The 16,556-nt window shown below is 42.2% G+C and overlaps 1 protein-coding gene across 1 annotated transcript in view; it reads right to left on the reverse strand.

The window, feature by feature from the left end:
* The window catches only part of LOC126262233 (multiple epidermal growth factor-like domains protein 8), a 338,254-nt gene that overhangs the window by 238,332 nt on the left and 83,366 nt on the right, over window positions 1-16,556 (reverse strand). The window contains exons 7-8 of the mRNA XM_049958701.1: window positions 7,653-7,934; window positions 2,526-2,663 (exon numbers count right to left, since the gene is read on the reverse strand). Coding sequence (XP_049814658.1) covers window positions 2,526-2,663; window positions 7,653-7,934 — 420 coding nt within the window. The remainder of the gene's footprint in view (window positions 1-2,525; window positions 2,664-7,652; window positions 7,935-16,556) is intronic.

Genomic DNA, 16,556 nt, shown 5'->3' on the forward strand with positions numbered 1-16,556 from the left:
ATTATTTTAATTTTCAATTCATTGACTATACAACTTTTCTAAAATGTGCACTGCTTGCAAAGAACAGTGAATTGTGGTTTATTTGTCTCATAACACACATGATCTAAATCATTTGATTCAGGTACAGGAGACACACCAAATTGTGGTAAAATTTCACCATGAACAAAGAACAGATGATGTTAACAAGCAGCATCATAATAACAATAATGCAATTTTGTTATATATACCTACAATAAAATCTAACACTTAATTACCCCTTGCTCAAATTATCATTTCATCCTGTATGAATTCTTCTACTGAATAGTAGCATTGCTCTCACAGAATCTGCTGTAGCCTCGTTTTTAAAATTTCTGGCTTCATATTAAATATGTTTTTGCCCATTAACTACTTGTTATATATTGTCATCCCCATATACCGTGGAGTCTGTGCATGTAATTTCAACTGGTGTGTGGCTAGCATAAAATTATTTTCATTTCTTATGTTATACGCATGGTTAAAACAATTCTCCTCGACCAATTTTTGTCTGCTGTCTAGGAACATTATAATTTCATAAATGTAGATGGAGGGAACAGTCAGTATTTGTAGTTTCCGAAATAATGGGCAAAAAGACTGTTTACTGTGAGTACACAAGTATTAGACACACTTCTTTTGCAGTTTCAGTATTCGAGATACACTACTTGAACTTCCCCAGAAAATTATCGCATACCTAATGACAGATTCAAAATAACTGTGATAAGTAATTTTTCATGTACTCAAGTCAAGTGAAATTTGCTAGCACTTGCATTGCTTTTGTGAGATCACAGAAGATACCTGCAACATTACTCCTCTGATCCAATGATTGTTTATCTTTTCAATAAGTTATTCACTGCATCTAAAGTGTTTTTTCCTAGTTGAAATCCAAATTGGTTACTTATAATAATATTACTTTTTACAATAAAGTTTTTGATCTGATTTCCAGTTACTTTCTCTAATACTTTTGACAGGACTGGAAGAATAGAAATAGACTGATAATTTCCCTTTTCTTCCCTCGACCCTTTCTTGAACAGAGGCCTTGCTTTGGCATACTTCAAAACATTGGGAAAGCACCCTTGTTGAAAAGACTCATTGACTATTTTAATTAGGGGGGGGGGGGGGGGTGCAGTTGAGCCACACACTGTTTTAATCACTTTAGTGGGTATCCCACCCTCTCCAGCAGAGTTGTTATATTTTTTAGATAATATAATATTTTCCACATCCTTTATTACGACTTTTCTATTTAATACCTAAGATTCCCAGTTTCTTGGTGGATTCCAAAGCGATTTACTTCACTCTGATACTCTGCTACATCAACATCTGATTTTGCCACATCTGTGAAGAATTCATTTAAACACACTGATATTTGAGCCGGCTTTACAATAAAGCTATCACTACTCTAATCCTAGATATTTCATTACTACTAACTCTAACAAAACTCAAATGTTCAAATGTGTGTGAATTCCTAAGGGACCAAACTGCTGAGGTCACCAGTCCCTAGACTTACATACTACTTAATCTAACTTATGCTAAGAACAACACACACACCCATGCCCGAGGGAGGACTCAAACCTCCGGCGGGAAGGGCCATGGAATCCGTGACATGATGCCTCAAATCACGCAGCTAACTCTAACACCTAACTCTGATTTGACAGAAGACCACAATTCTTTTGCCTTACTTTTATGTTGCACAATGAACTTCTTGTTTGCCAATTGTTTGGCTGCCTTCACAACTCTTTTTAAATAAAGCTTTATAATGACGAACATACTCAGTGAAACGCCTGTTTTTATTGTATTTCAGTGCCACTAGAAACTACTATGACATTTAGGTGCCTCAACTCGATAAACAGCTTTCAAATATACACTCTTCATTCAAATGATTAAAATCATTTCTTTTTTGGTATTTTATATCATAATGAGCAAGTATGCAAGAGCCTCTGTGTGATTTCACTCATCTACAAAAGCTGTTGGCTAACTTGAAATTTTCTCATGTGGCTAATGCTAGAGTAACATTTATCTACTTAGAATCTGTACAATGTTACAATTGCCAATGATACTGTAAGGTTCCAGGAAAAGTCCTACAATTTGTGATATGTCTGTTTAATAAGCATTAGACTATTACAGAAAAGTGCTGCAATGGAAGATATTGCACAGAATGGGTTATACATAATGTGGAATCCTACTAAGAGCAATAGCTAACTGCTGCTTATGAAAATATGGAAAGTCATCTTTGTGGGAAGTATAGAAATGTACTGTTCCAAACTACAGAATGATTACATAACACAATAGAATCATAGAAACTAAGGCATATAATGAAGTGAATGTGGAAATATTATTAATTGTGCATCATGTATGAATAAAACAGGATAGAACAAATGGAGAGTAACTACAGATGTAAAAGTAAACTTGAATTCTGAAGTAAATATTATGAAATCATACAAAATTTAGTGGTACATAAGCAAACGAATTAGGTTAGTGCATTAAGCTAATCATTTTGTCAGAAAATTGTATACCTTTGTCACTCACACCTAAAATATCATGGCTAACCCAAGTATGACAGCCCAGATGGTATAAGTACATGTGACTGTCATAGCAAATTTCCTCTTTGTTATGGCGATGAGAATATCCTCCAAACACAACCAGATAATTTCCTGAAACAAAATTAAAACCATTGTAATAAAGTAAGTAAATGGAAATAGAAGAGAGAAAAGGGGAAAAAAGAACAGAATGAAAGGATGTATACAATGTTTACAATCAAGAACGAGGTATCCCACAACAAACTGACTTCAGGGGCAGGTGGAGGAACAATAGTGGGGCCATCAGCACACTTATCTGAGCATGAAACTAGGACAGGGCAACCTGTCAATGGGAGAAATGGAGGAAAAGATGCTGGGCATGTACAACAAAACAGAATGGTAGATCATAAAGGGGACTGGGGGAGAGGGGGAGAAAAGAAGTCAGTTCGTCAGTACACTTGATGATAGTAATGTGATTGCCTGCCAAAAAATTGTGCATGTTGGAGGCATCCACCCTTTCACCAATCAACTATTTTTACGAAATATACTGGGAGAACCTGAAGAATCACAAAAATCCATTAACTCACTAATACCTTAACAGACATTTATCACCAAATGCAACTTTAGGATTTCTCACAATGTTCTTCATAATGAACTGTTCTTCTCTTCTCTCTCTCTCTCTCTCTCTCTCTCTCTCTCTACCTCTACCTCTACCTCTACCTCTACCTCTACCTCTTTAATTTCTCAGACAAAAAGCTAAAGAATGTTATGATTTTATATAAAAAAACAAAGATTCTGTAACTTACCAAACGAAAGCATTGGTACGTTGATAGAAACAATAACAATCACAAACACACACACAAATTTCGAGCTTTCGCAACCCACGGTTGCTTCATCAGGAAAGAGGGAAGGAGAGGGAAAGACGAAAGGATGTGGGTTTTAAGGGAGAGGGTAAGGAGTCATTCCAATCCCTGGAGCGGAAACACTTACCTTGGGGGGGAAAAGGGACAGCTATACACTCGCGCACACACACACACACATATCCATCCGCACATAACAGACACAAGCAGACATATGTAAAGGCAAAGAGTTTGGGTAGAGATGTCAGTCGTGGCGGAAGTACAGAGGCAAAGATGTTATTGAATGACAGGTGAGGTATGAGCAGCGGCAACTTGCAATTAGCGGAGGTTGAGGCCTGGTGGGTAACGGGAAGAGAGGATATATTGAAGGGCAAGTTCCCAACTCTGGAGTTCTGAAAGGTTGGTGTCAGTGGGAAGTATCCAGATAACCCGGACAGTGTAACACTGTGCCAAGATGTGCTGGCCGTGCACCAAGGCATGTTTAGCCACAGGGTGATCCTCAATACCAACAAACACTGTCTGCCTGTGTCCGTTCATGCGAATGGACAGTTTGTTGATGGTCATTCCCACATAGAAAGCTTCACAGTGTAGGCAGGTCAGTTGGTAAAACACGTGGGTGCTGTCACACGTGGCTGTACCAGGTCGAGAGGATAGTTGCGGGATGCGAAAGCTGTATTCAGGTTGTTGGTGTAATGGTTCAGGGATTCCGGACTGGAGCAGATTAGTTTGCCACGAAGACCTAGGCTGTAGGGAACGGACCGTTTGATGTGGAATGGGTGGCAGCTGTCATAATGGAGGTACTGTTGCTTGTTGGTATGTTTGATGTGGACGGATGTGTGAAGCTGGCCTTGGACAGATGGAGGTCAACATCAAGGAAAGTGGCATGGGATTTGGAGTAGGACCAGGTGAATCTGATGGAACCAAAGGAGTTGAGGTTGGAGAGGAAATTCTCACCTCCGGAAAGGCAACTCACTCACCCTCCACAACCTTTCCAGCAAACCTCAACCTCCTCTCACTGCACACAGACCCAGTCTCTCCCATCTACTCAATCTCCCACTTCCAGCTCCACTTCCCCCAAAACCTCAAAATTCTAATCAACACAATCTGGAACCCAACTCCCCAAGACACTAACCAAATTGAACCCTGCCTGGAACAGTTCCGTCCTCCGTCACAGCAGGACCCACCTCCTCTTCCTCCGAATCACCCTCTGCAAACCTTCCACGAATTTCTCACTTCCAGCCTTGCCTCTCAGTCCTTCTGAAAAAACATTAATCCTACTCCCAACATCACCACTGCTGAAGCCCAGGCTATCCGTGATCTGAAGACTGACCGATTCAACGTCATTCTTCCGTCTGACAACAGTTCCACGACCATGGTACTTGATCGTCGGGAGTATGTGGCTGAGGGACTGCGTCAGATTTCATACAACACCACATACAAAGTTTGCCAACGTAATCCCATTCCTGATGTCCAGGTGGAGCTTCAAGGAATCCTCAGAAGCTTAGGCCCCCTACAAAACCTTTCACCTGACTCCATCAACCTCCTGACCCCACTGACACCCCGCACCCCTAACTTCTACCTACTTCCTAAAATTCACAAACGCAATCATCCCAGCTGCCCCATTGTAGCTGGTTACCAAGCCCCCACAGAACGTATCTCTGCCTACGTAGATCAACACCTTCAACCCATTACATGCAGTCTCCCATCCATCATCAAAGACACCAACCACTTTCTCGAACGCCTGGAATCCTTACCCAATCTGTTACCCCCAGAAACCATCCTTGTAAACATTGATGCCTCTTCCTTACACACAAATATTCCACATGTCCAGGGCCTCGCTGTGATGGAGCACTTCCTTTTACGCCGATCACCTGCCACCCTACCTAAAAACTCTTTCCTCATTACCTTAGCCAGCTTCATCCCGACTCACAACTTCTTCACTTTCAAAGGCCAGACATACCAACAATAAAAGGGAACAGCCATGGGTACCAGGAAGGCCCCCTCATACGCCAACCTATTTATGGGTCACTTAGAGGAAGCTTTCTTGGTTACCCAGGCCTGCCAACCCAAAGTTTGGTACAGATTTATTGATGACATCTTCATGATCTGGACTCACAGTGAAGAAGAACTCCAGAAATTCCTCTCCAACCCCAACCCCTTTGGTTCCATCAGATTCACCTGGTCCTACTCCAAATCCCATGCCACTTTCCTTGACGTTGACCTCCATCTGTCCAATGGCCAGCTTCACACATCCATCCACATCAAACCCACCAACAATCAACAGTACCTCCATTATGACAGCTGCCACCCATTCCACATCAAACGGTCCGTTCCCTACAGCCTGGGTCTTTGTGGCAAACTAATCTGCTCCAGTCCGGAATCCCTGAACCATTACACCAACAACCTGAAAACAGCTTTCGCATCCTGCAACTATCCTCTCAACCTGGTACAGAAGCAAATTACCAGAGCCACTTCCTCATCCCCTCAAACCCAGAACCTCCCACAGAAGAACCCCAAAAGTGCCCCACTTGTGACAGGATACTTTCCGGGACTGGATCAGACTCTGAATGTGGCTCTCCAGCAGGGATACGACTTCCTCAAATCCTGCCCTGAAATGAGATCCATCCTTCATGAAATCCTCCCCACTCCACCAAGAGTGTCTTTCCGCCGTCCACCTAACCTTCGTAACCTCTTAGTTCATCCCTATGAAATCCCCAAACTACCTTCCCTACCCTCTGGCTCCTACCCTTGTAATCGCCCCGGTGTAAAACCTGTCCCATGCGCCCTCCCACCACCACCTACTCCAGTCCTGTAACCCGGAAGGTGTACACGATCAAAGGCAGAGCCACGTGTGAAAGCACCCACGTGATTTACCAACTAACCTGCCTACAGTGTGAAGCTTTCTGTGTGGGAATGACCAGCAACAAACTGTCCATTCGCATGAATGGACACAGGCAGACAGTGTTTGTTGGTAATGAGGATCACCCTGTGGCTAAACATGCCTTGGTGCACAGCCAGCACATCTTGGCACAGTGTTACACTGTCCGGGTTATCTGGATACTTCTCACTTACACCAACCTGTCAAAACTCCGGAGATGGGAACTTGCCCTTCAGTATATCCTCTCTTTGTATTACCCACCAGGTCTCAACCTCCATTAATTTCAAGTTGCCGTTGCTCATACCTCACCTTTCATTCAACAACATCTTTGCCTCTGTACTTCCACCTCGACTAACATCTCTGCCCAAACTCTTTGCCTTTACAAATGTCTGCTTGTGTCTGTGTGTGTGTGTGTGTGTGTGTGTGTGTGTGTGTGTGTGTGTGTGTGTGTGTGTGCGCGCGCGCGCGCGAGTGTATACCTGTCCTTTTTCCCCCCTAAGGTAAGTCTTTCTGCTCCCGGAATTGGAATGACTACATACCCTCTCCCTTAAAACCCACATCCTTTCGTCTAAAAACAAAGATGATGTGACTTACCAAACGAAAGTGCTGGCAGGTCGATAGACACACAAACAAACACAAACATACACACAAAATTCAAGCTTTCCCAACGAACTGTTGCCTCATCAGGAAAGAGGGAAGGAGAGGGAAAGACGAAAGGATGTGGGTCTAAGGGAGAGGGTAAGGAGTCATTCCAATCCCGGGAGCGGAAAGACTTACCTTAGGGGGAAAAAAGGATGGGTATACACTCGCGCACATATCCATCCACACATATACAGACACAAGCAGACATATTTAAAGACAAAGAGTTGGGCAGACATGTCAGTCGAGGCCTCGATTGTTCACTGGTGCTTTTGCTCCATTCTATTCCATCAGTCTTTCCTTTTGGAATTTCACTTCAGCAATTCTTTTCTCACATGTACTCTATGGGCAATTGATCTTAATTTCTTCTCATTCTTCTCACCGTTCTCTCCCCGTATTAATCTCTCTAACATCTCCCTTCTTATCGTTATTCTATTCTCATGAATGTATAGAAAAGAAAGAAAACATCTTGATAATCTACCAATGCAATGAAAGAAATATTTGTAGGGGCAGTATGATTGCCAATAACATCACAGTTTATTCTAACACTTAATGAGGACAGTTCACTGCAGATAAATATTTATATATTTACATTTTTACAAATAACAAATATCTTGCAACAATAAATAATCTACACAGAATGTACAATCTGAATAATAATTATTATCTAAGTTTCTAGCTGAATACGATAAAACAAATATTTTAACAATATGTATGAACTTGACCAACATATAAGATTCAACATACCTATAATAGTGCTTGTATGAAATGCTCTCTCCCGTGGAACATAGGTGTCACGGAGATGGGCCCGAGGGTAATGAACCTCTGACCAATGCTTGCTATCCAGTTGAAAGGAAAACATTCTATCACTCAGCTTTGAGAAACGAGCAACACCTACCACAATGCCTCCATAGACAATCAAAGAGTTTGTTTGTGGGTGGTATACAGTTGTATGTGCAACCATTCGGACATCTAGTTCCTTTCCACCACGTGGATGTATCTCCGACCACTGTTCATCTTCTGGATTATCTGCAGAAATAACAAACATTCTTACTTCAGTACCTATTTCTATAAAGAAAAGAAAGCAGAGCACAACAAAGATTAAACATTTCTAAGCTCATTTCACTTCTTTAAAAAACTGCTTTCTAAAAAAATCAAAAAATCACTACACATTAATGAAAGTACATTGAATAGAATAAATGAAGATGTGAGGAATTATGTGGCACTGGTAAATAACTCAAGCACCAATGTGCAGTAGTACATAATACAGTGTCCGCCAGAGGAGCAGCATGGAAAGGGAAAATAAATGGCAAAGAAAAAAAGAAAAACACATTCTCTTAGTTTACCTTTGAGACTGGCAAATAATACATTCATAAAATACCTAACAAATTCATAATACTGACCAACACCTTCAACTTAAAAGCCCAAAATCTAGCTTCCCACATGAATCATACCAACCACTTCTTTCACCAATGCTCCACACTAAATACATGAACATCCCTCTTGCACATGGTCTTGGTGCTATTGGACACTAAATCTCCCATGTTCTTTAGACTCCAAACCCACAACCTCATTCCTCGGACACCTTATTAACTATGTCCTAACACACAACTACTCCTCCTTTGAAGGGAAGGTATATACAAACAAATCCACGGCACAGCAATGGGAATCTGCATGGCATCCTCATATGCAAACCTGTTTATGGGCCGTACTGGGGAAACCTTCCTAGCCTCCCAAAACCAAAAACTCTTGATCTGGTTCCAGTTCGTTAATGATATCTCCACGATCTCAACTCTAACTAGGGCACCCTATACTCATTCCTTCATAATTTCAACCCTTTCTCTCCCATCCACTTAAATTGTTCCATCTCAACCCAGCATGGTAACTTCCTGGACACGGACCTCCTCCTCTCAGAGGGCTCCATCCACAACTTTGTCCACAGTAAACCTACCAAACACCAACAGTATCAGCATTTTGGCAACTGCTATCCCTTCCACATCAAAAAATCGTTCTCATACAGCCTAGCCACACACAGATGGCATATCTGCAGCTCCCTTGCCCAGAATGCTGACAGTCTCACAAAGGCCTTACAGACAGGTACCATCCACCAGATCTGGTCTGCAAACAGATTTCCTGTGACATGCCCACACACCCCAAACCCTTCCACCATCCGCAGAAAGAAGCTACAAAGGAGCACCCCCTTCGTCACCCAGTCCCATCCACGACTGCAACAACTGAACCACCTCCTTCCTCAGAACTTTTATTATCTATCATAATGCTCTGATATAAGCGAAATCTTACCCAAGATCCTTCCCACTCCTCCTAAAGTGGCGTTCTGTCACCTACTCTTGACCCACACCCTAGTCCATACCTACACCACTCCCAAACACCATCCACTGCCACAGAGATCAAACCCTGTGGAAAACCCAAGAGCAAGATCTGCCCAATCCACCCACCCAGCACTTCCTATTCCAGTCCTGTTACAGGCTTATCCTACCACATCAGAGGCTGGGCTACCTGTGAAAACAGCCATGTCATGTGCCAGCTCTATTGCAACCATTGCTAAGTGTTTTAAAATGGTATGACTACCAACCAGCCCTCCACCAGGATGAATGGCAACCAACAAACTGTGATCAAGAACAAAAATAAGCTGTACCACCCTATTGTACAACATAAAACTGAACATAACCTGCTTGATTTCAATGGCTGCTTCATGACCTGGGCCATCTGTATCCCCCCCTCCATCACCAGCCTTTCTGAAATGTGCAGATGACAGCTATCCTTGTAAGACATTCTCCGCTCCTCAAATCATCCTGGCCTCAACCTACAGTAGTCTACTGTTCCCACACCGTCCACCCAACAGTTTCTGTCCCTCTGCCCTATCATCTCTGCCAACTCACGATCCCTCACCCTCACTGTGCATTGCTCTCTGCCAATGCACCCACTGATCTTTTCCCCTTCTCTGCTCCTCTTCTTTCCACTCGCTTTTTTCCGCTTCCCTCCCACCCCAACAGACTCCTGCATCAGGTAACCTTGTCTGCCACCTCAACTCCCTGTACATTCCACCAGGCAGTGCTGTTTCCTCTTTCCACACTGTTCCTCTTGCACCATCCGTACCCTGCTATGCCACCCCCACCACCCTTCCCCACACCACTACAGATTGTTGCTCCCGTTCAATGTGTTCCAGTTTCAGCCTGGCCTGAGCAGCAAGAGATTGTGGTCATATGTGTGTTTGAGGTGTGCTTGCCTGTGCGAACGCATGTGTGCATCCTTTTCTGATGAAAGCTTTGCCCAAAAGCTTAATACATAGTAGTCTTTTCATTGTGCCTGTCACAACTCATTATATCATCTTTACAGGGAGCAGCAATGCAAAGATGTTAATATTTTCAGAAACATGTATCTGACATCACAGAAATTATGAAACTACAAGAAGGAGCGTGTTAAGAACAATTTCAGCAGTGATATGAGTGTTGAACACAAAGAAGGGACTGAAAGAGAACAAGGAAAAGGATAGCATTACTGTGGACTAAAGTGGGTGAGTAATAAACATAATCATTTTGCTTGGTAACCATAGACTTGTGGCTGAACAGAGAAGGGAAGTTGTGGAGAAAGGAATTCATGTCAATTTGTGTAATTTCCTATATTGTTTGTATTTTGTTATCTGAAAGTAAATATACATGTACATCAATTGCATATACAATGATTTTTTTTAAAAAAAAGCAATAACAATTTTTATAATGTTGTGCAAGTTTACCAAGTGTGTGAAAAATTTTAGTAGTTTTTGTTTGAGCTTAAGAAAGTCATGATTAAATCTCACGTAGTTATGTTCTGTTAAATCACAATGTATAGCAATATCTGCCTAAATGTCACTCTGATATCTGCTGTAATATATCATTATGTTACTTTCAAAATTAAGAGAAAACTATGCAAAGAATCATATGGTTAAAAATCATCAGTCTATGTTGGTTATACCAAAATTTGGTTTTGTTAAGCACACAAGGTATTACAAAAAATTTTCGGTAAAAAACCAAAACTTGCTTAAAATTCAGATTAATGTTGACAGAATTAAAATCAAAAGTAAATGAGAAATCTGATAATAAATACTAAATACTCAGGTCGCATGGGGACACTCAATCTCATAAATCAGACATACATGGTACTGTGTGTGTGTGTGTGTGTGTGTGTGTGTGTGTGTGCGCGCACGCATGTGCATGTTTCAGAGGGGTGGAGGGTGGAGGGGGGAGGGGGGGAGATCTATTGAAATCAATCTGTACCACAGTGTCGCCTGTTCAGCAGTAGACAATGATACACATCTGTTTAATGAGCCATTTGATACCATTCATATTTTGACATGTTTCTTTGAACATTCCACAACTTATGTTAGTTATGAACTTGAAGGCAATATTATTGAAATGAAAGAGGGCATAGCTGAAGAGGAGATGTGAGATAGGATACTATGAGAGAAATTTGAAAGAGAACTGAAAGACCTACGTCAAAACAAGACTCTGGGAATAGATGATGCGCCAGCCATGACAAAACTCTTCCATCAGTCGAGCAAGCTGTATGAGACAGGCGAAACACACTTCAAGAGAATATAAACATTCCAGTTCCAGAGAAAGCAGGTGTATGTTACCAAACTATCAGTTTAATAAGTCATTTTTGTAAAATACTAACATGAATTCTTTGCAGAAGAATGCAAAAACTGGTAGAAGCTGACCTTAGGGAAGATCAGTTTGTATTCCAGAGAAATGTAGGAACAAGCGAGGCAATACTGGCCCTAAGCTGTATCTTAGAAGATAGGTTAAGGAAATGCAAACTTACATTTAAAGAATTAGTAGATTTAGAGAAAGCTTTTGACAATGTTTACTAGAATACTCTCTTTGAAATTCTAGGAGGAAAAGGATACTTACAACTTGTACAAAAACCAAATAGCAGTTATAAAGTTGAGGACCATGAAAGGGGTGAGACAAGGTTGTAGCCTATCCCCAATGCCATTCAATTCATAAAATGAACATGCAGTAAAGTAAACCAAAGAAAAATTTGGAGTAGGAATTAAAGCTCAGGCAGAAGACATAAAAACTTTGAGATTTGCCAATGACATTGTAATTCTGTCAGAGACACCAAAGGATTTGGAATGGATATTGTCTTGGAAGGTCAGTGTAAAATGAACATTAAAAAAAGCAAAACAAGAATAATGGCATGTAGTCTAATTAAATCAAGTGTTTGCCGAGGGAATCAGATTAGGAAATGAGACTCTGAAAGTAGCAGATGAGTTTTGCTACATGGGCAGCAAAATAACTGATGCCACCCGAAAAAGAGAAGGTATAAAATGTATGAGGTCTATTCAAAAAATTCCAGAAAATTCATAATTTCATGTCAATGGTGTGTTGGAGCGAAATGCAGCTGACATCCCTGCAAACATCTGTGTTTACTGTGTAACTGCCAGAAGGTTCATTGTTCTATGTCTCTTAGTTATTGTTCAGTGCTGTATAGAGCAGAATGTTGTGCACCACAGTTTGTGAATTTCGAGAGGGCAGAGCTAGAAGAACAATGTGTCTGCATTAAATTTTGCGTGAAACTCAAGAAAATCTTTACAAGACACACTAAATGATGCAGGTAACCTATGATGGTGAGTGTTTCAGCCATATTCAGTGTTACAAATGGTTCACATGGCTTAAAAGTGGTCTTACGGAAGTTAAACATGACCCTCGTTCAGGGTACCCTTCAACATCTACTAATGACACTCATATCAGGAACATCAACGAAATTATGGATGCCAATCGAACACTGACTGTCTGAGACATTACAGAAGAATGTAACATTTCAGTTGCATCATGGCATGAAATCCTGCCACAGCGTCTTGGAATGCATTGTGTTGACGTCAAGTTCGTCCCTAGGCCCATGAGTCAGACCAGAAAGACCTTTGCCTTGCAATCTGTGAAGAGATTTTAAATCATGCAAATGAGAACAAGATGTTCCTAATGAGAATTATAACTGGTGATGGGATGTGGGTCAATGGTTATGATGTTGAGACCAAGGTTCAATATTCAAATGGGTCGGGATAGGTTTTGCAAGGCCTTTGAAGAATTAGTTCATCATGAATTTGTGCCACAGGGTACTACCGAAACATGTTGCAATTGCTTGCGGGAAAATGCGAGAAGGAAACAGCCTGAAATGTGGTGACAAAATTCATGGCTCTTGCATCACAATAACGCAGCCACACTTTCATCCCTGTTGGTGCAAGACTATTGCACAAAAAATGAAATCAATGTGGTGCCTCATCCTCCGTACTCTTTAGACCTGGCTCCTGTGGACCTTTTCTTTATTTCCAAAGTTGTAAACCCTGTTGAAAGGACGAAGATCTGTAATGATAGACGAGATAAAAAAATAAGTCGCAGGCAGCACCTTGCGCGATCCAGCAAGAGGCGTACCAAGATTTTTTCTGGAAGTGCAAACAGCATTGGGAGCAGTGTACCTACTGTGGAGGAGAGCATTTCGAAGGAGACCATGCACAATAAGTAAAAGGTAAGCATAAAAAAATGTTGTGGTCAAAGTTCTGGAATTTTTTGAACAGACCTCTTAGACTGAGTATGGAAAGGAAAATGTTTACGAAGAAGAGAAAACTGTTAACATCAAATATTGATTTAAGTGTTTGGAATTCTTTTCTTAAAGTATTTGTATGGAAGGTAGCCACATATGGAAGTGAAACATGGGCAATAAACAGCTTAGACAAGAAGAGAATACAAACTTATGAGGAGATACATACATACATATGAGAAGAAATATAAAATCAGTAAATCTTAAACACAGTGTTTAATTTGAAAATAACCGTTTAAAACCAGTGTCATTTATTATGAAATGAAGAGAATCGTATTACTGACAAAGTTGAGTCCAAGAATGTACTAGGATAAAAAGCCAAACAACATTCCTCCGGAACCCAAACATCATCTCCCCCATTTGCTTCACCTAGTCCTCCTCAAACCATCAAGCCACCTTCCTCAATGGCTACATAAGTATGTACATCCATACCAAATGTACCAAGCACCAGCAATACCTCCATTTCAATGGCTACCACCCATTCCATACCAAGAAGTCCCTTCCATACAGCCTACCGACGTGTGGCTGCTGCATCTGTAGTGAGGAGCAGTCCCTCTTGAAGTTTGAAGGGCCTCACTGATGCCTTCACAGGCCATAATTACCCTCTCAACTTTGTACACGAACAGATTTTCCATGTCTTATCTCTCCAGTCACCCACCACCTCCCAACCTCCCACCGTCTGGCCACAGAGGAGCGTTCCACTCACAACCCAATACCACCCATGACTTGAGCAACATTCTCTGCCAGAGTTTTGACTACTTTTTGTTGTGCTCTGAAATGAGGAATGTTCTACCCACTATCCTTCTCACCCCTTCCACAGTGGTAGTCCGCTGCCCAGCAAACCTACACAATATCCTTGTCCATCTCTACATAAACCCTGCATCCAACCCTTTGCCAAGAGGCTCATATCCCTGTACTACACCTAGATGCCAGACCTTCCTCATACATCCTCCCACCACCACCTATTTCAGTCCAATCATAACCATCACCTATCACATCAAAGGCAGGGCTACCTGTGAAACCAATCATGTAATCTACAAGCTAAACTGCAACCATTGTGCTGCATTCTACGTATGCATGACAAGCAATAAGCTGTCTGTCCACATAAGTGGCCACCGACCAACTGTGGCCAAGAAACTGTTGGATCACCCAATTGCTAAGCATGCTTCCCAACACCACGTTCTTCATTTCAATGACTGCTTCGCAGCCTACACCATCTGGATCCTTCTTTCAGCTTTTCTGAACCGTGCAGGAGGGAACTCTCCATGCAAGATATCTTACGTTCCCACAACCCTCATTCCACCAGCGCACCCAAGTCTCTTTATTTCTCTCCTCTTGTGCTGCCTCCCCCCTCGCCCCCCCCCCTCCCCCCCACCTCAAGGCCCTCTGTCTAACCTCCTGACAACACATACCTGCCCTACCTTGTTCCCACAAGCAGGAATTTACTGTTCCCTGACCCTACCCTGCTATCCCTCCCTCCCTCCCCCCCCTCTCCTTACCCCCACCCTCCTCCTTACCCCCACCACTCAGATTGTCTGCCCCGTCATGTGCAGTTGCTCAAAGTCTGGCCTTGGCAGCCAGAGGTGCTGGTCATGCGTATGAGAGTTGCATTTGTGTGTGTGTGTGTGTGTGTGTGTGTAAATCAGAAGACTTTTTAGCTGAAAGCTCACTTGTTTAGCAGTCTTTTGTTGTGCCTGTCTGTGACTCAACATTTCCACTATGTGCTGAGTAGCAACCTAGGATAAAGAATCGTTAACAAGAAATCTCGATGAGTATCTTTACTGGCTGTTAACTACTGCTACAATCAACTTAGGAACTGTCTATCAACAACTCTGCTTTTCTTCTTACAACGATGTACATTTACACGTCAGCTGACACTGACAGTCCGCAGCTCGTGGTCGTGCGGTAGCGTTCTCGCTTCCCACGCCCGGGTTCCCGGGTTCGATTCCCGGCGGGGTCAGGGATTTTCTCTGCCTTGTGATGACTGGGTGTTGTGTGATGTCCTTAGGTTAGTTAGGTTTAAGTAGTTCTAAGTTATAGGGGACTGATGACCATAGCTGTTAAGTCCCATAGTGCTCAGAGCCATCTGACACTGACAGAAGTGTCAAAAAACTAAATTATCAATATTTTATCTTCACTATTATTGTACTGAGGGGACAGGACTGTTAGAGGGCAAAGACACCAGCAGAGGCAAATAACTGCTAGATGACTCTTCAAAGCACCCAATCTGATAGTTTGCCAACAGCAAGGAAGCAATACGATCACTGCAAAGTGGTTACTGCCACAAAGACGACTAATGCAGCGAAGCCACAAGACTAAGAAGAGATTCTTTGACTGATAGCTGAAAAGGTGCCATGGGTGGCACCGAAGTGGGTAGGAGTACCATTATTGAGGAGACAGATCTTGGTCAGTAAGAAACTGGTCAAGTAGAAGGCCTCTGCAGACAAAGAGGTACTTCTCCACAGGGGGTGGTGTGCATTAAAACTCCAAGTAGGAAAAAAAGGAGGGAGGGGAGATGTTGGATTAAGGTGGTCAACTCAAGGTAAGTGGTCCACCTAGAGGTGTGTAAACTGCAAATGGTGATTGCTGAGGTCATTTACACTCACACTGCTATTGCTTCCAATGTGGTACAGAGGGGAATACACTCACTGACCACATCTGTGCGAACCAATGTACAGACCTCTCCAGATGCCCTCTTAGGGCCAGCACAGTTCCAACAGGCTGCATAATAACACTGGAGCATTGGAGAATGTTTATCAGTGAAATGTGTTTATGTAGAGCAATGCAAGTTTCAGAAGAGGAAGAAATAAGGTGTTATAGTTCCGGCAGGTGATGGTAATACCCATTACAGTTCCACTGAACGATCACATGTTATGAGTGTCCCGGTTAGGCTTGAAGGGCCACCAGGACTGGCCATGCTACAGGATCACTGGCACTGGTGTAACCCCATCAACGAGCATTGTTTCAGAATTTGATGGTATGACCTGGTGCCTCCAGAGTCACCGGAGTAGCTTCTTCTTCCTCACTTTCATAGTCTTTGGTGTCTCACACTCT

The sequence above is a fragment of the Schistocerca nitens genome, chromosome 6 (assembly GCF_023898315.1).
Source record: "Schistocerca nitens isolate TAMUIC-IGC-003100 chromosome 6, iqSchNite1.1, whole genome shotgun sequence".
NCBI lineage: Eukaryota > Metazoa > Arthropoda > Insecta > Orthoptera > Acrididae > Schistocerca > Schistocerca nitens.